The sequence below is a fragment of the Tachypleus tridentatus genome, chromosome 5 (genome assembly GCF_004210375.1).
Source record: "Tachypleus tridentatus isolate NWPU-2018 chromosome 5, ASM421037v1, whole genome shotgun sequence".
NCBI classification, from domain to species: Eukaryota; Metazoa; Arthropoda; class Merostomata; order Xiphosura; family Limulidae; genus Tachypleus; species Tachypleus tridentatus.
In genome coordinates this window covers 50,777,049-50,799,509 of record NC_134829.1, presented here as the reverse complement: position 1 = coordinate 50,799,509, position 22,461 = coordinate 50,777,049, and the positions used below count along the sequence as shown (strand labels likewise).

At 35.2% G+C, this 22,461-nt stretch overlaps 1 protein-coding gene across 2 annotated transcripts in view; it reads left to right on the top strand.

The window, feature by feature from the left end:
* Positions 1 to 22,461, top strand: part of LOC143251156 (uncharacterized) — a 122,932-nt gene that overhangs the window by 68,173 nt on the left and 32,298 nt on the right. For both annotated transcript variants that reach the window (XM_076502549.1, XM_076502550.1), the window contains exons 6-8: positions 2,810 to 2,956; positions 7,980 to 8,046; positions 10,756 to 11,014. In XM_076502549.1, the coding sequence (XP_076358664.1) occupies positions 2,810 to 2,956; positions 7,980 to 8,046; positions 10,756 to 11,014 (473 nt within the window). The remainder of the gene's footprint in view (positions 1 to 2,809; positions 2,957 to 7,979; positions 8,047 to 10,755; positions 11,015 to 22,461) is intronic.

The following is a 22,461-nucleotide window of genomic DNA, read 5'->3' as shown; positions in this document are numbered from 1 at the left end:
CATTTAACTAATAAAATTAATTGGTTGGAAACGGGCATCAAAGTTGCTTTAAAAATGTCTGTGCATAATTTTATTTAGCTTTAATAATGATGACTAGCCATTGCCTGATCTATTTGAAGTAGTGTTATACATTAACCCTTTTACTGTGGGCAGATTAGAGTGCATGTCATGACCTTTATAGAGAATTATTTTTAAAAAATTATGAATAACGTTTGTTAATGAAATTGACATTAAAACATCATTTATAATTCATATTTTAATATTATATATATGTTTTAATTTAAAAAGAAATACAATGGAAAAATATATAAATATCAATTTTTGTTTTTCTTCTTATTGTCTTATTTCTCAATTTTTATTATGCCTACCAAACAATGTGTACAGTGGTAAATTAATTAAAAACTTAAATTTGAGACATAAACAAGCTAGAATATAAAATAAGAACTTCCCAACTATATGATTTGCAGAGATGTCAGTATATTCAGCTAATTTAGTAGAATGGCTCTTCTTACTACTATCTTATTTTGAAACCTTAATTAAATCTTTTGAATAAGTATTTACTACCAAGAGAAATGTCAGTTTTTGTGTATATAAATCTGACAGTTGTTTCAAAATAGCTTGAAGGAGAAAGTCATAATTTTACTAAAACTGTTCAGGTCTGAGGACCAAGTTGTTAATCTGAACAGATATGAGAATTTTCGAAAGCCATGTGTAGCTGTTTAGAAACCCAGATAAATAACATGGGTTTTGTGTGCACCAGTATATTAAGTTGATAATTTACTTGTTTTCTAAAATATATATTTGAAGTCTACAAAAATTAATATCTCTTCACCCTCCACTTGAAAGAACAAATGAGGTTTACAGTGATTCTTAGCACATATGAATTCTGAGCAAAAATCTCATAACTCTAAGTGTGCAAATTCTTTGCATTTGAAAATATTTTTATTTATTCTTCTATGTTTGAATAACTAAAATTCAAGCATTTGTGAATAAATAATATTTATTGGTTGATGAATAAGTTTGCTGAAAGAGAAATAGGATTTTGTAACTATGCAAACAAACAATAGCTCTGTATGCCTTTATGGTATACTAAAAAAATTCCAAACATTCCAGAAGAATGACCAATGCTCAAACACTTTCAATATTTATCAAACCAGCTCCAAACCACATATTAAAAGTTTTTAGAGATTCAAAGTGCAATGTTATTACTCGAGGGGATTATCTTTGTAAACACTGTTGAATACATAAGCTGGTAAATTCCACATCGTGTTTTCAGAGTATTGTATTTCAATGTCACATAGTGTAGTAACACAAGTGGCGAGTTGTTTTTTTAGTTATAGCAGATTTCTACTTCCTTCATTGACCATAATATAAACATATATTGACCATAAGTGTTTAGTGTTTAAAACTCTGAAAAGAAGTACTTTAAAACTTTGTTAACAATAACAAAAAAAAAGAACACAGCTGCTCATTCTATTTCTGATTTTACAACTTTTCACTATACTTCTATTTGCCTACTGGCAGAAGAATCAAATATATATGGTTAAAGCTGAGGTAATAACAGATAAGATATAAAATGTTATTGTAAAAAAGTTTTAATTTTTAGTAGGTTTTAGAGGTTGTAAGAATGCAATTTGAGGTTTTTGAGATAAAGAAAAATATTTTTAATGTCAACTTAAAATTCACTTTGCTCTCAAACTAGTCACCAAAAAAAAAGAAAAAAGATTTGATATATTCCCAGACAAATCCTTTGCACTTATTGAAACTACTTCACTAAAAAACTGATTTGTGTACAAATGATTTAATGTTTATTAAACACCTGGCAAATTTTTAAAGATACACATACTATATTAAAAGTAATAGTATGGAAGCTGTAATAATTACAAAATGGTTTTGAGGTTGGTCAATTCAACTAATCTCATGTGGAGAGAGTTAAATCATTTATAGGTAATTTAATGATTATTTTAGTACTGTTTCAGTTAGTTAAATCATGTTTCACAGATTGTAAAAATCAGTTTTTTATTTGGTTTGAGCAATAATATATTTTTATCTTTGTTGGAATGTACAGTCTGGTTAGATTATCTGTACTGGTGGAGCATTCTAGTTTTTATCTGTTTTGTTTAGCTTAGGTGCTTCACGTTCTGGTACTGAATCTTAGTTAATTATCTTGTACATTATGGTCTTAATAATTTTGTTGTCTTTTTCATGAAATCAATCTACACTAAATAAACTTTTCATACTATTCATATTTTATTTCAATTATAACCTCTCATTATTTGCTGACAGCTATATAATTATTTTCTATTAAATATAACCCCTTGACCTGTGTCGGCAGCCATATTTGTATAGTAGAGATAATTTCTCGACTTATGTCAGCACCCGTATTTGTATAGTAGAGATAATCTCTCGACTTATGTCAGCACCCGTATTTGTATAGTAGAGATAATCTCTCGACTTATGTCAGCACCCATATTTGTATAGTAGAGACAGTCAGGACATTTTTTGATACCCATTTTTGCATGGTAAAGATATTTCTGAATCTGTATTGTCATTTCTGATTAGAAATTTGAAAGTAGATAATGTTCAGTATATCTAAATTTTAAGTTCACATAAAATTTTGAAACCATATTAATAGAGCTGCCTTTTAATTAAAATTAAACAATGTCTTGAAAGAAATATGGACATGATAAAATATGTTATTCAAAAAATAATTTTTAACTATAGAATTTTCATTAGTTTCTAAAAAAAAATGTAATTTTAAAAAATGTAATCTGTTTTAATATAATTTTCTATCCTCTCTGTTTTTCAGCTAGTAATAGTCCCTACATCCTGCAATCAGTCTTCACATAGTTCTGCCTGTACATCAGGAGGACCTAGCATAGCTGGCTATGCCTCTCCTTCTCAGACGTATAGCAGGCACATACCACCCACACTGATAAATTCCCTTCCTTTTGCTGTAAGTTGCTGGTGAACAGTGTTTTAATAACCTTGTTTTGAGATATTTATCTTTAGAAAGTTTCATAAATTCTGTGTTATCAAATGCTGCACTATGAATTCAGTGTTTATAGTTATTGTAAGAAGAAAATTATTGTTTACTTTGTAGATCTGTAAGCTTCAGATGTTTAATAGAAACTATAAAATGTATTATTTTGTTGTCATACTGATTGTGTTTGCTGAAATCATTAGACAGCAAAGAGAAATATTTGGAATAGATTGTGAGTCTCTAATAGTAATTCTATTAGGTGGTAATTATTGCTTGAATAGGTTATAGTTGTACGTAAAAGTATTAGGTGATAACATAATTACTCTAATTGGTTATGATATTGTAATAGTAAAACTATTAGACGGTTAAAAATGAGTACAATAGTTTATGGTAATGTGTAATAATAAAACTATTAATTAGTTAAGAGAAATACAGAAATAGGCTATGACATTCTTTGTGGTGAAGTTCGAAAACCATATTTAGCTACCAACTACTATTGAGTATAGGTTGTGGCATTGTTTAATAATGAATTTTAAAACTAAGTAGTAAGGAAATAAGTCAGGATATGTTTAGAGCTCTATTGAAACTATAAGATAATTTATGAAATGAAATTATGGTATGCAAGAAGTCATAATGTGCACTTTGAAGTTTTTTGAAGAGAATGTAAATACTTTTCAGTAGTGAAGCATAATGGTGTTAGTTGAATATTTTATTGTCGGTCGATAGGAAATACTGTGATTTTTATATTAATAAAGTGTAATAAAGATGTCACTATCAGTTTCAGTGTGTTCTGTGCAAGGCTTAATGCCTCTATCAGTTGAGAATGTTGTCTTTAGTTTTATCAAATGTTAAAATATTGTATTTAAAGTCGGTTAAAGTAGTGTGTGTGTTTTATATAGAAATAAGGTAAAGTTGACTCTCATATAGAATAATATTGTTATAAAGGATTCTGTTGTTCTTATTTTGATTTGATGAAAAGGTTACAAAGTCCTCTTCAGTTGATGAGAATGAAAGTGTTTTATTTTTCCAAAAGAATGTTCTAAAGATACAACTTGTACAAATTCCATCTAACTTATTCAACACCTGTCTTTGCAAAGACGTAACACCTCTATAGAAACTACACTTCATTTTTAAGTTTCTTGTACAAAACTGTACAGATATCTAAACTAACAAAACTCGTAGCTGACACAACTACCCCTTCTCTGATTGGGAAGTATCTTTATCTCTCTTGTTACATAAGAAAACAATGTTACTTAACAAATTAACTTCCAGGAAGAATTAATAGTAATAATAAAACAAAGATGTTATGAAAGTTAAATCATTAATTAAACATGAAATAAAGAATAATTAACAGCTTAATTAATAAAATCAGATCTTTCTTTTCCATGGTTATGAAACGAGTGCCCTTCATCAAACCATGTTGTCTTGTTATGTAAGTTTTCTCAGTCAAGGTTGAGTGAGTCTATTTGTAGCTCTATTCCTAGTGATATTCTTGAAGTATTTTTGACAGTAATCTTGAACACTTCTTGTGAACAAGGTTCCCATGCAATCATGAAATCGGAAGAAACTATGAAAAGGTTGGGAAAATGTGAAACTGTATTTCAAGGCATGGAATGCCCTTGATTTTTCAATTTGTGGTCTGGAAAGTTACAGATCTATAATTAACTTTTTCATGTAGAGGTTAAAATTTGTATGACATTGGAATCTGTATATATTTCAGCAAAACGAAAGCTCAAAAAGAAAAAAAAAATTGTGACCTTTCAGTAGAAGATGATACTGTTTCCTGTCTATGTTACCTGCTTAGTAAAAATGTTTTGAGAAGTAATAGTGCACTAGCAGAATTTAATAATATATGAATACAATTGTTCATGAACATGCACCTTAGACATTACTCAAATTCCTCATCCTGCAATCTGAACTATTTCATTGTTATTATGAGAAAAGCTCAGCTTCCATTTTAAGCTGTTACCAAGATGACTCAATTTGATTTTAATCTGCTGTAGATGAAAGTACTTGTGTGTCTTTACCTTCAATCACTTTGTGTTACAATTAGTCTATTTCTCAAAGTAATTATGAAGCCTAACCAAATTACTTTGAGTTACTACAAGCCACTCACTTGCATGTCACATGAAATATTTTTATCACATTATCATTATTTATTTTATCTAATTTGATCTTGACTAACCTAAAGAAAAAGATTAGTTACTTTAATAATTATAAGTACATAATAAACATGAAAAATAAGAAATAAAGTTCTTATCCAACGTTAATGATTTTTGCTGTTGATAATTGAAGACACTTTAGTCTACTTTTTTTATACCAGTAGAAGTTATGCATTAAATAATTTTAGGACAGGATGTGACATGTGGGTATTTATGGTGTGTCTGTGCAATGGTTATTTTATGGTGAGTAATATACATTTAATTTCATACTTTTTTGAAGAGGTGATTGATAAAATATAGAAGACAAGATGCCCAGAGAAAATGTTGTGTTTGTCACCCTAGGGGAAATTGTTGAATTAAGAACTTAAAATTTGTATACTATAAAATATGGATTATTATATAAACTTTGTTAATACTCTTCTAATTGGTAAAACATAAACAGAAAGTTTTTAAATAAAATTTTGAATGAAAAATGCTAAAACTTTGTGTAATGTACAGTGAAGGATACCTGGGGTGAGAGGGCTAATATATATAGCAGTAATTGAAACAGGGAGATTTGAGTTCCTGAAACACACAATTATGTGAAGCAGTTAGGCTAGCTTGTCAATATAAACTACTGCATGCCAAGTTTACTTGTCTTATTTCCGCTGCTAAATCCTTAGAATATTTCCTTGCTGTGTACCAAGAAACTCATCAAAACCTTGGGAGAGAATAGTTTATAAAATTGGATATTGTAAAGGAAGCAAAGAAATGCCTAAAGCTGCTTGCTGTAACTATAGAAGCAAGGAAAATTGATACTGGCTCCGTTGCAGGCAATTTATTGAAGTATCTCCATACTTTAAATGAAACGTAATATCACAGAAGTTCAAGCTCTCAAATTCTTCATACAATGTAGAACAGTTTCTCGAGCTGGCCAAACCTATACTGGAGAAAACTGTATTTAACTGTAATTTGGTTCTCAATCTGTTTTGTCTTGATCCTTGATTTCCAGGCAGCAATGTGCAACCATTGTTTAGTTTGTACTATGATATTTAAAGGATACCCACAGAATGAACACTGAAGTTGTTGGAATTGTGCAACAGTTTAGGAAGTTTGCAGAATTACGGGAGTCTTTTTTTTCTGTCTTTAATCTGAAATAATATAGTGTCAGCACACTGAGTTTTGATTTCATGAGAAACTTAACCAAACTATGAGAATTACTGAAAGTTTTCTTTATTTTTGTTGTATGATCAAGCTGAGTTGAGAGAGTGTTTTCTATAAATACATGTTGGAATAGAATCTGTCTCTTGAACACTTTCAGGGTTATGAAGGACTACAATTGGACTAAAAAATATTAACAAATGAACTTTTTGCAGCATGCAGTGAAGTAAGAACGAAGTAGAATGCTCTTAAGAAGACCTGAGAAGCACAAAAAGCTGATGAAAATTAAAAAATGATGGATGACATTGATTGCCATAAGAAACAAAACAGATGAAAGTGCAAAAGAAAAACAGTGAACATGGTGAAAGATGCTGACAAATGTTATTAGAAATTTGAATTATTGAAAATATCACTTTTTGTTACTATAGCCAATAGTTTTAGGGGAGAGGCTTGAAGCAAAGGAAAAGAAAAACAATCAGTGAACAATTGGATGAAACCCTCTGGAAATGCGAGATGTTTAGCATTTCAGCATAGATACTGTATATTTTATTTTGAAAGTGTTGTCAAAGAGAAGTGTAAAATTGCTTTTCTTGGAACTAATTTCTTTCCTTAGTTTTGGGTCTTGAAAAGGAATTCTTAAATTTTCCCATTAAACAGCATAAGAACTCTGAAGCATCTTCTGAAGTTTGAGCAGTTGGCCATTCTCCTGCTAATGTACCTCCAAGGATTATCATAATTAATGACCTCTGGTTTGGACCACCTGTTTTTCTTATTTCTAATTTGCTCCACTTTTGATTGGATATTGTAATATTATTGATTTTCTGTCCTCACTGTCACTAACATTCAAAGTTCTAATAGTGCAATTTCCATGTAGTGCATAGAGGATTTTCAGTAATTAATTGTGAAACTGTTCAGAGCTGTTCTAATGTTACAATTGTGTTTTAAATCTAATCCCAACATATATAATTTTTCTCAAATTTAGTTGCCAAGTGTTATATTGATTTTTATTTCTTGCCAGTTTTTATTGTGATATGCTCTTCATAGTTAAACTGTAAAACATGAGAACTCAGGGTAAACATTAAATAGAGATTTTACCTTTACAAAGAAATCAACGGCATTGTCTTTTATTTTTATCATTCTCTTTATTTATTGTATTATTGTCAGGTTTATTGGTATGTACTACAAGTATTGATTTTATATGTTATGTAAAAATGCATCTTTTTCTGTTTTTAATATTAAGTTCAGATCACAGCAAACCTTCTTTTTGGATTAAAACTCAAAACAACCTGGTAATGAGTATTTCTAATTAAATATACTTTTCTAAAGCTCATACAAAAACAAAATAATTTCATTGCTTCATCAATTGGGCAGCCTCAATCGTTTAATCACATCATTAGAAACTGGGGTTTCAATACCCATGGTGGGCAGAGCACAAGTAGCCTGTTGTGTAGCTTTGTGCTTAATTCTAAACAAATAAGTACTTACCACCGTATCAAAGTTTATTTACATTGAATGTTAAGCTGTTATGATGAAAATAACTGGTTTGTCTATGTTGTGTATTACTGGTTAGATTTATTTGACAGTTGATAAATAAATCAAAGTTAAATCAGTGGCAGTTATTTATATTGTTAATACATTAGTTTTTATATGTATATGTATGTATAAGAAACTTAATTCAGTTGCCTTTTTGACAGCCAAACAGTAACAACATGGCAGGAGAAGATTTAGAGCAGCAACAAAGAGAGTGGGTACAAGTTTTAGGTTAGTAGTGTTTTAATCACTGATATACATGTAATAGATACAAGTTTTAGGTTAGTAGTGTTTTAATCACTGATATACATGTAATAGATACAAGTTTTAGGTTAGTAGTGTTTTAATCACTGATATACATGTAATAGATACAAGTTTTAGGTTAGTAGTGTTTTAATCACTGATATACATGTAATAGATACAAGTTTTAGGTTAGTAGTATTTTAATCACTGATATACATGTAATAGATACAAGTTTTAGGTTAGTAGTGTTTTAATCACTGATATACATGTAATAGATACAAGTTTTAGGTTAGTAGTGTTTTAATCACTGATATACATGTAATAGATACAAGTTTTAGGTTAGTAGTATTTTAATCACCGATATACATGTAATAGATACAAGTTTTAGGTTAGTAGTGTTTTAATCACTGATATACATGTAATAGATACAAGTTTTAGGTTAGTAGTGTTTTAATCACTGATATACATGTAATAGATACAAGTTTTAGGTTAGTAGTGTTTTAATCACTGATATACATGTAATAGATACAAGTTTTAGGTTAGTAGTGTTTTAATCACTGATATACATGTAATAGATACAAGTTTTAGGTTAGTAGTGTTTTAATCACTGATATACATGTAATAGATACAAGTTTTAGGTTAGTAGTGTTTTAATCACTGATATACATGTAATAGATACAAGTTTTAGGTTAGTAGTGTTTTAATCACTGATATACATGTAATAGATACAAGTTTTAGGTTAGTAGTATTTTAATCACTGATATACATGTAATAGATACAAGTTTTAGGTTAGTAGTGTTTTAATCACTGATATACATGTAATAGATACAAGTTTTAGGTTAGTAGTGTTTTAATCACTGATATACATGTAATAGATACAAGTTTTAGGTTAGTAGTGTTTTAATCACTGATATACATGTAATAGATACAAGTTTTAGCTTCAGGTATGTTGGATAAGGTAGTACTTACAGTCACATATACTTTTACCACTACGTGTTGGTTTGAGACCTTTATTTGTATATGTAAACAACCTTTTTTACTGAAGAAGAATTCTGATTTTTTTTTCCATTCTTGACTGAGAAATGAAATTTATATCTCCAGTGGAGAAATAAAGAAAGTTTGGGGCTGAAAACAACATAGAAATTCATATTCATTATAAACCATAAAGGTTAGGGATAAAAACTTTAATTCAATTTTGTTTTGACTGATAAAGGATGTGAACTTGATAATTATTTTCATTGTGAATTTTGAGGCCCTAGATGCAATCTTTATGGAGAATTTTCAGCTTAAATCATTGCAGTTTAACAGTTGTGACTAAGGAAGTTGAGGATAGGATCTTGAAACTTACTTTGTTTATTATTAAGCACTTTGAACTGAGAACTATAATCTGTCTTTTTAGAGGCTGTTTTAATGGCTGAGAAGTTTGTTGTGGAAGCTTTGTTATTTAGTTATTTTGTAATTGAGAATGGTTTGGGTAAGAAAACTTGGTAACTTGGAATTTGTTTTGTTAATGAAAACTGTTTGCTTAAGGGAACTTTGTAATTAAGCTTTTTTATATGAAGCTTGAATGATATAACTTTTTTCTTTGTGTTTTTCAAAGTTTGTAGCATGTGTGTTGGAGGGATTTACATATTTTAATAAAGACCAAGAAAAACAACAACCTTTATACTCCAGATAAACATAAAAGAATATATTTTTATTTAAACTGATGTTTCACCTTTGTGGCTTCTTCAGGGTTAGCCCTCTGCTAGAACAGTGGTAAGTTTACAGATTTACAACGCCAAAATCAGGGGTTCAGTTTCCCTCTGTGGGCTCAGCAGATAGCCTGATGTGGCTTTGCTATAAAAAAAAACACATTCTCATTCACTCACTCTCTCTTTGAGGCTGTTTTAATGGCTGAGAAGTTTGTTGTGGAAGCTTTGTTATTTAGTTATTCTGTAATTGAAAATGTAATTTTATTTAATGTATATAAAATTGGTGCAACATTACACATTATAATATATATACCAACCTGAAGAACCTGCAAAGGTGGATGTTGGTTTAAATAAAAAATATATTATTCAATATCTATCTGAAATGTACAGCTGATTTTGTCTTAATTTTTCACAGTGTGTCTGGTGACTTCATACTTACGTTATTGTTTATCACCTAGTAACAGAAGTTGGTGTTGATAATAACCAAAAATTGTTAGAAGCTGAGACTAGTATTGCTCAGTGATAATTGGTGAATCAAATGATATATTAAGTTGTATATTTATGTTTAATACCTTAAACAGCTTGTCTGTTGGAAAGTTTAGTAGCATCAAATTTTATATAGGTACATGTTCACTGTGGTAAGTAGCAATTAGAAACACGTTGAGTGAAGTTTTCTTTCACTTTGTGTAATTGTTTACTTAAGTAACCACATAATTATAAAATCAAAAGTGCACTTTTGGTAATTAATATGCTTCTTGTTCTGATAACAAATACCTTCTTAGAATTAATAATTATTGCTTGTACATTTCTACCAGAAGTTGTTAAAATGCTTACAATTCATTAATTTCTGACAAGTGGCTATGCCACTTCCTTCATTGATAGGTTTCTTATTATCCATGCACAACTGCTTATTTTCTCAACTGGAAAAGTGTTTTTTATTACATTTGTCAATGTTGATTGAACAAAATGTAATTACATTGCATTTTTTGTTTCTTAAATCTAGAAAAACAGAGAGAAGAACAACGACAGAGGCGAGCATTGGAACACCAACAAAATTTAATGAGTCCTTCACCAGAGGGAGCTTGGTTCAATGGATTCAAAGACACAACAGATGCTCATCCATCTCTTCTTTCTGGAAGATCAGCTCGTTTGGCCAGTAGTGACGTAACTGTACAGCTTCCTGTAGGTTTTTCCCAAAAGGAAGCACAGGACTGCTCACTGCTTTCTCCAAATGTTCCTGAAAGGGAGCATTCTGACCAAAGGTACCACAAAAGAAACAAAAACCTTGGGAAAAAAATTGTTTTGGGTGTTTACAAAAAAAGATATTTCTTATATTTATTTTATTACATTATCTAGATTCCATAAATACTTGCTCTCAGAGATAAGTGTTGAGGCTTTCAGTGCTAAATATTGGTTTCTGCAGTAGGCAGAGCACAAATAGTCCATTTCACAACTCTGTACTTAACAACAAAAAGTCATAAAACCTTTGAACATATTTTATAACTCTGTTTGTATTACAGTAGATGCAAAATGACAGTAAATAGCATTTTAATAATTTTTTATCTACCTACAGTACAAAACAATAGTGAATTTTCCAAGAAAACTGGATTTTTTTTTTCTGTTAATTCAGGGAACCAAGTTGCAATAAGAACTAGTAACCATCACGTTCCTAGTCTTTGGATTTTTTTTTTCTTTGGATGAGGGGAGGTTCTGTAGAGATTTGTCCTCTTTTCACAACATTGACCCACATATTTCTTCTGTTTCACCCCTCTGTAGTTGATTCCTCTGTTATTAGGGTGTATTTGGTCCTGATGCTTTCCTAGCTGACGTTTGCATCCTTTTTGCTTCTCACTGTGTTCTTTGTCAGGTTCATTTCTTTGCCCAGAAGTTTCCAGGAATTTTCCTGACTTGCTGGAGGCCCATACTGAGGTAGTTTGGCATAAGTCATCATTGCCTACTATGGTTTCTTATCTTACTCAATCTTGCCATTTGGTTCCTGTTCCTAGACCCACTGAACCCATTCCTCCTTTTCCAGTTTCAGCTTCTTGATCTTGTTATGCCTCCCATTTCTCCAATGCTTGATGTCATGGTCATTGCTTGTTTTGTCAGTGATCAACTTGTAGGGTGTGGCTCATCTGTCTCTCTTCACAAGCTCTGAGCTGTACTTTCATCTGATACATATATTACTCAGGTTCTCACCAACAGCCTATCCATCTGCTTCGTTTTACCTCCTACTCTCTTTCTGTTCCACTTTATTTACTGTGTCATGAGGATGTGGTCTCAGATCTCTTAACCGCTTGGTGTGGATTCCTGTACGTGGTGAGGGGACTCCCAGGGAAGGTTCTGTTCTTTCAGTTTACCTCCTCTGGGATCATAACATCCATCCACATGTTTGCCATGCATGGCAACTCGTGAAGGGGAGGAGATTATCCTGATGGTTGAGGGGTCCAACCTTAACACACCACTTTGGCCTTAAATTCCTGTACACAGGTTGCCTTGGGGTGGCCCCTTTGGATAAATCAGTTGGTCCGCTTAGGCTAGGGTCAACCAAGTACTAGTGTTGGATGTTCTCGACAGGTGTTGTGAACTTTATATCTGATGCTGGTGTTTGGGTATAGTGCTCATGAAACCCTGGCATTGCTACAGTGTCCTTGTTTGATATTGTAGTGCATCAAATGTCTCCATTTTTAATTCCGAAGGGACTAGAGGGACTTGCTGGCTTTCCAAAGTCAGTAAAGAAACTTCGATCTGGTGATATATTGGTGGAAACATCCACATCTCAACACAGTGAGAGCCTGTTGCATTCAAAGACGATTGGGGATATACCTATTGAGGTTACACCCCATGCTACTTTGAATTCATCATGAGGAGTTATTGTTGAGAGGGATTTGAAGAACATCCCAGAGTCAAAGATTCTCGCTGGTTTCTTCACCCAAGGAGTTTCTGCAGTGATGTGTATCTCCACTTGCCAAGATGGAATTATGATGCCGACCATTGTCCTCATTCTGACATTTACATTACTGCATCCACCTGCCACCATCAAGGCAGGTTGTCTTAATTGCAAAGTACAGCCATATGTTCCAAGCACTCTCAGATATTTCCAGTGTCAGAGGTTTGGTCACTCGAAGACATCATGTCGTGGTTCCTTGACGTATGCTTATTGCAGTAGCAAGGACCACGATGCCTGTGAGTGTGAATTGGACCCTCATTGCATTAATTGCAATGGCTCTCACCCCTTTTACTTTCGTTCTTGCCCTAAATGGTTGGTAGAAAAGAGGTGCAGCGTTTGAAAACGATTCATAACATCACTTATCATGAGACTCAAAAATTGGTGTCCACCACCTCATCTCGGACGTATGCTGCTGCACTTTGTTCCACAACTACAGTAGGAGTGCAGAAAGATCTCTCTGTGCCTCCAAAAGAATCGTTCTCCAAACAAATGAAAAGTCTTTGGACCTCCATGGTCAAAAAAGTTAAGGAATCAACTTCAACACCTATATTTGTCCCTTACATTCCACCAAACCCAAAGATCCACATCCTTTGGTTCCAGGTACAGGCATTTCCTTGGATACATTTTCTTCTCCCACCCCAAAATGCAAAACGATCATTTGTTCACATCCTCAGTCTCTGGAATCCTTTTCTAACTGCAAAGACCTGCCCATTCGACCAAGGGCAGGATCCATGGAGGTCGATAGACCTCCCTCGAATAAGGACAGTAAGGAAAAAAGACGTGGTCGTAAACAGAAAGATTCTCCACCCAATTTGCCTATACATAAATAAAATTGGCCACCCTCATACAATGGAACTGTCGGGGTTTACGTTCTTATCTGGATGACATCAAAACACTGATTGCTTCCTACCATCCTGTTTGTATTTCCTTACAGGAAACATCTCTGAAACCTGCCGATACAGTCACCTTTCAGCAGTTTTCTTTATACAGAAATGGCAGGCTGTGTGGTGGACGAGTCCATGGCGGGGGTGGCACTGTTGGTTGATCAGCATGTGCCCACCCTGTCTTTGCCACTTGACACACCCTTGCAGGCTGTAGCCATCAGTGTTTCCTTGGGTCATACCATCACTGTTTGTTCTCTCTACCTGTTGCCTGGAGAAACTAATGATCAATCGACCTTGATGTTCTCATTAAACAGCTGTCGTTTCTCGTTTTCATCCTGGGGGACTTTAATAGACATCATCTCCTTTGAGGAAGTGCTGATATTGATAGTAGGGATTGCTCTGTAGAGCATATGCTCTCTGATCACAACCTTTCTCTTTTCAATACTGGTTCTTCTACTTATTTCCATGCATCTAGTCAGTTCTCTATTGATATTGATCTCTGTTTGCTCCCCTTCATTATTTGCTCATTTTTCATGGAGGGTTGACAATAATCCACGAGGCAGTGATCATTTTCCTATAATTTTGAGAGAGACTGGCTGTGGTTGATGCCACCCGACCCTCATGCTCCAGTGGAAGCAGGATCATGCAAACTGGCTCTTTTTCACTGCTCTCACAGAACTTTATCCTGCCATCAATAGACAACTGTGTGGCAGCAGTAAGTGATTGTATTATACAAGCAGCTGCTCAATGAATTCCTAAAACCTTGACACCTTTTCCACTATATCCTCGTCCATGGTGAAATCCTGCCTGCCACACAGCACAGAAGGCTCAAAAACGAGCCTGGGATACTTTCTGTAGATATCCCACACTCTCAAACCGCATTGCTTTCCAGCGCACCTGTGCACATGCTCGATGGATAGGACGTCAAAGCCAGAAGGAATCTTGGATTAAGTTCAAAACCAGCATATCTTCTACCACAAGTTCCAAAGTCATATGAGCCAAGATTCGAAAAGGGCACTGGGCAATATAATTCTGTTTCCCTCTCAATCTTACTCTCTGATGACCAGGAAGTAGCTGATACCCAGAGCATCATTGATACTCTAGGTGAAAGCTTTTGCCAGGTATCTGACATTTCTGCTTTTTCTTCCACCTTCTTAGCCATCAAGACTCGGGCAGAGCAATCACCTCTTTCTTTTCAAGCTGATTCTCTCTATGACTATAATCATCCCTTCACACTGGTGGAACTCAAACTGGCCCTTCATTGGTTTGGCAGTACATCGATTGCACCTGATGATATACACTATGACATGCTGTGCCATCTATCTTCTACTTCCTTTTGCTTTTCTTCTGATTGTTTTTAACTGGATATGGCAGGAAAATGTTTTTCCTGATGCCTGGCACCAGGCTTTTGTCCTACCTTTCTCTAAGTCTGGGAAGGATCCCAAGATTCCTTCAAACTACTGTCCAATTGCTTTGACAAGCTTACTCTTTAAGACCTCAGAGAGGATGGTTAATGCTCATCTTGTTTGGTTCCTCAAATCAAACAACCTCCTCTTATGCACCCAGTGTGGGTTCCAATGAAAGCGCTACACCATGGACCACCTGATTTGACTTGAAACATGAATCACAGAAGCCTTTCTTAAACGACAACATCTTGTATCAATATTCTTTGACATTGAGAATGCTTATGATATAACATGGAGGTATGGCATTTTGCGAGACCTTCATATATATATCGGTTATATGGCCATTTGCCCATTGTTATTAATTTTTAATGGGCAGGAGATTCTGAGATCATGTGGGTTCAACACTTTTTCATTCTTTTCTACAGGAACTTGGAGTCCCTCAGGACTGTGTTTTAAGTGTCACACTTTTCAGTATAAAAATTAATGCTCTCACTGAACAACTCCCTTGACGTTGCAAACAGGCTCTATATCAACGACTTTCACATCTCGTGTCAGTCGTCGAACATGAGGTATATTGAGCAGCAGCTACAGACTGCCCTCAATCATTTACTGAAGTGGATTATAGCAAACAACTTTAACTTCTGTCACTCTAAAACTGTTTGCATGCACTTTTGCCACCAACAGGGTATTCACCCTGATCTTGAATTTCGTTTCAGTGAAGTTGTGTTGCCTGTGGTCTCTGAAACAGAGTTCTTGGGGCTTATCTTTGACCATAAGCTGAACTTTATACCACATATCAAGCAGCTATGGGTCAAATGTACAAGAGCACTGAACATCCTCCATGTCCTCTCTTCCACCACTTGGGGAGCGGATTGACGTTCTATGCTAAAGATATATCCTGCTCTTATTTGATCGAAACTCAACTGTGGATCACTGGTCTATGGCTCTGCCAGACCATCGACCTTAAAGATGCTTGACCCTATTCATCAGCCCATTCCACCATGGCTTCTTACAGTCCCCATTTGTGGCCTATCTTTAAGTCATCTGAGAAAAGTAGACACTCCTGATTGGAAATACTGTCTGCTATTTGCTGAACATCTTTCAAACTATCCTTCCATTTCTATTTATACAGATGGATCGAAATCAGGTGACTGTGTGGGCTCTGCCATGGTTTGTTGTGGTTCGGTGGTTGCGTGCAGAATCCGCTCTACAGCTTCTGTGTTCACTGCTGACCTGTATGCCATTTCTCTTGCTCTGGATCACATAGAAGCTAAGCAGTACTCAAACTGTATTATTTATACTGACTCACTTAGTGTTCTACTGTTCCTGGAATTGCTTGACGTTGGTTCACACCCTGTTCTCACCAATATTTGAAATTGACTGGTCCATTTCTCTTTAAAACCTACTTCTATCCAGTTTTTCTGGATACCAGGCCATGTTGGTATTTGCAGGAACGAGCTCACCAACACTGCAGCTAAATCTGTCTGCTTTGGCACTATCATCGTTGTGCCTGTTCCATACATGGACTATGGTCCTGTATTCTCGACTTGGCTCTGTGCCAGCTAGTAGTCGACTTGGAGTGAGCAACATGAAAACAAGCTTTTCTAAATAAAACCCTGTATTGGGACTTTGGCTATTTTGCTTTTATAAGGATCGGAAGGAGGGAGTTGTTTTAACTAGACTAGACATTGGTCACAGTTTTTTAACTTATCGTTTTCTTTTATCTGGAATTATTGCACCGGTGTGTAGTTTATGTAACACTCAGATCACAATAAGCCACATTTTATTTTCTTGTCATCATTACGACTCTGTACAACGGCACCATTTTAAGCATATTCTGTCTCAAGGTTTTTTCATAATGTTAAACAGTGTTATTGGTGATGGTGACACTGTCCACCTTGGTAATGTTTTTAACTTTTTAAAGGCCATTAATCCTTTTAATGCCATTTAAGATTTTTAATATATACTTTACAACTTTTTAATGTGGCTCCCTTTTAAAAATCACAGTTCATCTAGTTCAATTTGAAATAAGAAACTGGCCATAACATGAAATAACTCAAAACCAGGACTGGCAAGACCAACTTTAAGTGTCTAACGCTGCTGTTTGAACTACCCGTTAGTCATCCTAGTGAGTTATTATAATTTTGCTACATGTATTTTAAAATCTTTTTATTACTTTCCTTTTTGAAAATGACCATAACATCAAATAACTCGAAACCAGGACTGGGAAAGACCAACTTCAGGTGACTAACGCTGCAGTTTGAACAACACGTTAGGCATCCTGGTGAGTTATTATTATTACAGTTACACTACAGAAAGTCCTTTACAACATGTATTACTGTAGTTTTTCTCTTGATGTTGTAGACTAGATGTAAACATTGGTTTTATGCTATTTATGTTTTTTGTAAACTTTTTTTTGATTTACCTTCATTTCCTTTCATGAATTTTACTAAATTTACTTTTAACTTTTTACCAGATGTTTGGCACAGATAGTCCAGCTGCTTTGTGCCATAAAACACTAAATCAACTGACCAACCAGTTTCCATGATTGTATGATTGATCGGCTTTTCAATCCATCAATAGAAAACTCTTCTCTCACCTGCATTCTTATCCAGGAAGCTGCTCAGCTGAGTTAATTCTCAAGTCTTCTGAGTCTTTTTCTTACACCCTCTGACCTGTATTTGATATATTTGGGCTGGTTATTCAATTCCCATTTCAGCTGGGCTCAGTCTGTACCACTTTTATTACATGTAGTGCAATGTCTTGTCAACAAGATGCTTGCTACTCATAAACACTATGTACAAGTGTTTTTTTTGTTGTTGCAAGAAGCCCTGAATTCCCTTTACCTATTCATTCATTTCGGCTGCACACTTTTCTCCCACTTCCACTAGATAAGTAGAAGTTTTCACAGTATCCATTGTTTTTTTTGCCACCATGCATGAGACCTATGTTTTTGACTTATTCCTATCCTGTTTGTCTCGTGGCTTATCATGTACCAGGAGTACATCACTTATCAGCTGGACAGGGTTCTAATTATGGGATGATCTCCAACCTCATGCTTTTGTTCTCTCAGTTTGGCATGCCTTTCATCAATGCATTTGACACTCTAAACCCAAACTTCCCCTCTTCAAAGCCCCAGTATATCATCCTTCAATCCTGATTGCTTGTGCTCTCAACTAGAACTGGTGTCACATTTTTCTGTTGCCTGTGTTCTTATTTCTCTTCTCACTCATGTCCTGTCTTTGATACATGACACTCTGTATCAGCTCCTGTATGTGGTGCCACTTCAGTCAGCTCAACCCTGATTTTCTCTGCTTTGTTATTTGGCATCTATGTCCCTTTTCCCTCATTCCCACTATCTCTTGCTCTAATCCAGAAGTGTTGTCCCTTCATCTTCCCCTCAAGGTGGATTTCTGTATGTGGTAAGGGGACCTTCCAGAGAAGGTTCTGTATTTTCAATTTACCTCCTCTGGGATCTAAACATCTACCCATGTGTTTCCCATGTGTGATGACCTGTCAAGGGGAGGAGATGATCCTGATGGTTGATGGATCTCCAAAACACCATTTTGGTCTTTCATTCCTGTAGACAGGTGGCCTTGTGGTAGCCATCCCTGGGTCAGCCAACTAGTCCACTTGGGTTAAGAGTTAACAGAGTACCAGTACTGGACGTTCTCAATGGGTGTTGTAGACATTGGTACTGATCTTCGGTTATAGTGCTCACAAAACCTGAAATGTAAGGTACAGCCACACATTTCCAACCCTCTCAGATGTTTTCAGTACATCCTGTTGTGGTTCTTTAACATGTGCTCATGCTCATTGTGGTAACAAAGACCACAATGCTTACAAGTGCAACGTACAACCATGCTGTGTTAACTGTAGTGGTCCACACATCTGTTACTCTATTTTTTGCACTAAATGGGTGGAGGAGAAAAAGGTGCAACACTTTAAGACTGTAAATATCTCCTGCTCAGAGGTTTGGAAATTATTGTCCCCAACTCCATCTGGAATATATGCTGCTGCCACAGTGGGAGTGTAAACAAATATCTCCATGTTTCCAGCAGAGAGTCATTTGCAAAACATCTGAAGAAAGCTTGCCTTCCATGATTAAAAGAGTTGACAAATCTATGTCCACTTCCACCTCTGTCCCTGCTACTATTTCCAGTGGCTGCCTGGTTCCACTTCCTTTGGCTTCATTTCAAGCGTTTCTTTGGGTCCATCTTCATTTGTAGCCCTGAGAAGTAAAACAACCATTTATGCTCTCATTTGCTCCCTCAGTGAAGATTCCTGTAATTGATGAGGGGAACCTCCCAGGGAAAGTTCTGTTCTTTCAGTTTACCTCCTCTAGGATCTAAATATCCACCGACATGTTTTTCATAATGTTAAACAGTGTTATTGGTGATGGTGACACTGTCCACCTTGGTAATGTTTTTAACTTTTTAAAGGCCATTAAAACACTAAATCAATCAATCAATAAATCAATCTATCTCCTGCTTCTCTTACTATTTTTTTGGTTGTTTTTAACTGGATCTGGCAGGAAAATGCTTTTCCTCATGCTTGGCATAATACTATTGTACTTTGCTATTGCTTTGATAAACTGTCTTTGTAAGATCTTAGAGGGGATGGTTAATGCTCATCTTGTTTGGTTCCTTGAATCATTGAATCAAACAACCTCCTCTCACCCACTCAATGTGGATTTTGATGACAGCGCTCCATCTTGGACCACATGATTTGACTTGAAACATCAATCAGGGAAACCTTTCCCAAGTGACAACATTTTGTTTCTGTATTTTTTTTTTACCTTGAGAAAGCTTATGATACAATGTGAAGGTATGGCATCTTGTGAGACCTCCACTTGTAGGGGTTGTGTGGCCATTTAGCCATTTTTATTAAACATTTTTTAATGAATCAGTGATTCAAATCCCTACAAGTTTGACACTTTCCTGTCTCTGCCATAGGAACTTGGAGTACCTTAGGGCTGTATCTTGAGTGTTACACTTTTCATAATAAAGATTAATGCCATCAGTGAACATTTCCCCCCTACATTTGCAAACACTCTATGTTGATGACTTTTGTGTCAGTTGTCAAGCATGAGGTTTATTGAATGGTAGCTTCAGACTGCCCTCAATCATTTACTGAAGTGAGACACATCAGTTGGTTTTACCTTTTCTCGCTTGAAAACTACATGTATTTCTGCTGCCAACAGGTTATTCACCCAGATCCTGAGCTCCTTTTCGGAGAAGTTGTGTTTGTTGTGGTCCCTGAGGCAAAGTTCTTGTGGCTTACTTTTGACTGTAAGCTGACCTTTATCCCACACATCAAGCAGCTACATGTCAAGTGTACAAGAGCAGTGAACATCCTCCATGTCCTCTCTTCCAATTTTTGGGGAGTGGATTGATGCTCTGTGCTAAAAATTTATCATGTCATTACTTCATAAAAACTGGACCATGGGTCTCTGATCTGTGGCTCTGCCAGGACCTCAGCCTTGAGGATGTTCAATTCTGTTCACCATCAGGGTTCAGCTCTGCACATGGGCTTTCTGCATTTCTCCACTCCAGAATTTGTACACTGAGTCTCATGAACCTCCTCTATATACCTTTGCTGTTTACAACTTTAAATCCTTACCATAGCATACCACCTGGGGTTGTGTTTTCCTTCCTCAGTGGGCCATGCTTTTTCAGAATAGATGGTCTACCATTGTTTCTTTGGCCTTCATATCCAGGCATAGTTGGATGAATTGGGTATGTCACAGGATAATATTGCTGTATATGCAGATCAGCCCATCCCACTATGGCTAATTGCCATCCCCAAATGTGACCTTTCATTAAGTCATCTTTTGAACCATCCTTCCATTTTCCATGTATACAGATAATTCGAAATCAGGTGACTCTATAGGCTCTGCCATGGTTTGTTATGAGTCGGTTATTGCACACAGAATCCCCTCTACAGTTTATGTTTCCACTACCAGGTTGTATGCCATTTCTTTTGCCCTGGATCACACAGAAGCTATGCAGTACAAGAACTGTACTATTTATACAGACTTGCTTAACTCTCTATTGGCCTTGGAATTGCTTCATGTTAGTTTTCATCCTGTCCTTGTTGATATTCAAACCAACTGGCCCATTTCTCTTTATCATCTACTTCTATCCAGTTTTTCTGGATTCCTGTATTGATAGGAATGAGCTCACTAACATCATGGCTAAATCTGCGTGCACTGGTACTGTCACTGCCGTGCCTGTCTCATTCATGAACTGCAGTCCTGTATTCAAGGCTCAGCTCCTCACCAGTTGGCAGTCGACTTGGAGTGAGCAACACATAACAAACTTTTTCAGATCAAACCTTCAATCACTCTTAGACTATCTTGCTTCTGTAAGGATCAAAAGGAGGAAGTTGTTCTGACTAGTCTGTGCTTTGGTCACAGTTTTTTTAACTTATTGCTTTCTTTTATCTGTTACTGATGCACCAATGTGTGGTCTGTGTGACACTCAGATTACAATAGCCCACATTTTACTGTCATGCTGTTGTTATGATCCAGAGCAACGGCACCATTTTAAACATATTTTTACCATGGGTTCATCCTTGATATTAGACGGTGTCGTTGGCAATGATGACACTGTCCACTTCAGTGACATTTTCAATTTTAAGGGCCATTGGTCTTTTTAACTCTATTCAAGATTTTATCAAGATTATCATGATTCACTTTTATTTATTTTAATGCTTTTGCCTTTTTACCGGTTGTTTGGCACAGATAGCCCAGTTACTCTGCTCCAATAAACACTAAACAATCAATCAACCCTTCATCTTGATGTGTGAGATTTGTTCAATTCTATGCTTGCTGTGCTGGATTTTTTGATTATGTGGTGTTTTTCTTTTCTCATTTTTGTTTCCCTTCATTCCTATTAATCTATGAATATAAGTAGTGGTTGTTGTTTTTTTTACCTTGATTCATCAGACTTTCCCTTTTTCTGGGCCCATCCTACCACAATCTACATTTTGGCCTTTTTCACACAGTATTTAACCATGTGTTGTTAGTTTTCACTATTGCTAGTTCTTAGGTGACTTTATCAGTTAGATTTTCCTCCTCTTTTTTATGTCAGTTTTTAATTTTTTCTGTTCTACTCCAGTCCCTAACTGGGACTTTGACATGGTTTTACAATCTCTTGTATATATTGTGTTTGAGCCATTGGCTTCATCTTCATCATACTTTTTTTTTCTCATTCTCACTTGTGGTAACCATCAATCAGATGTATATACCTTTACTGTTTCCTGCACTCTCTGGTAAATTTGGTGAATTTTGCTAATTTACCTGTTGCATGGCCGATAAAAGATTTTCACATTTATTGCCTCCTTTACGTGGAATTTGACCTTGTGATAATGCTTTATGAAGGTGAGTTTTGTGTCTACATGTTTGAATATGCTTTATAAGTGTTCATTGCACAGGTGCTAGATAATTTAAGACAATGATCCACTGG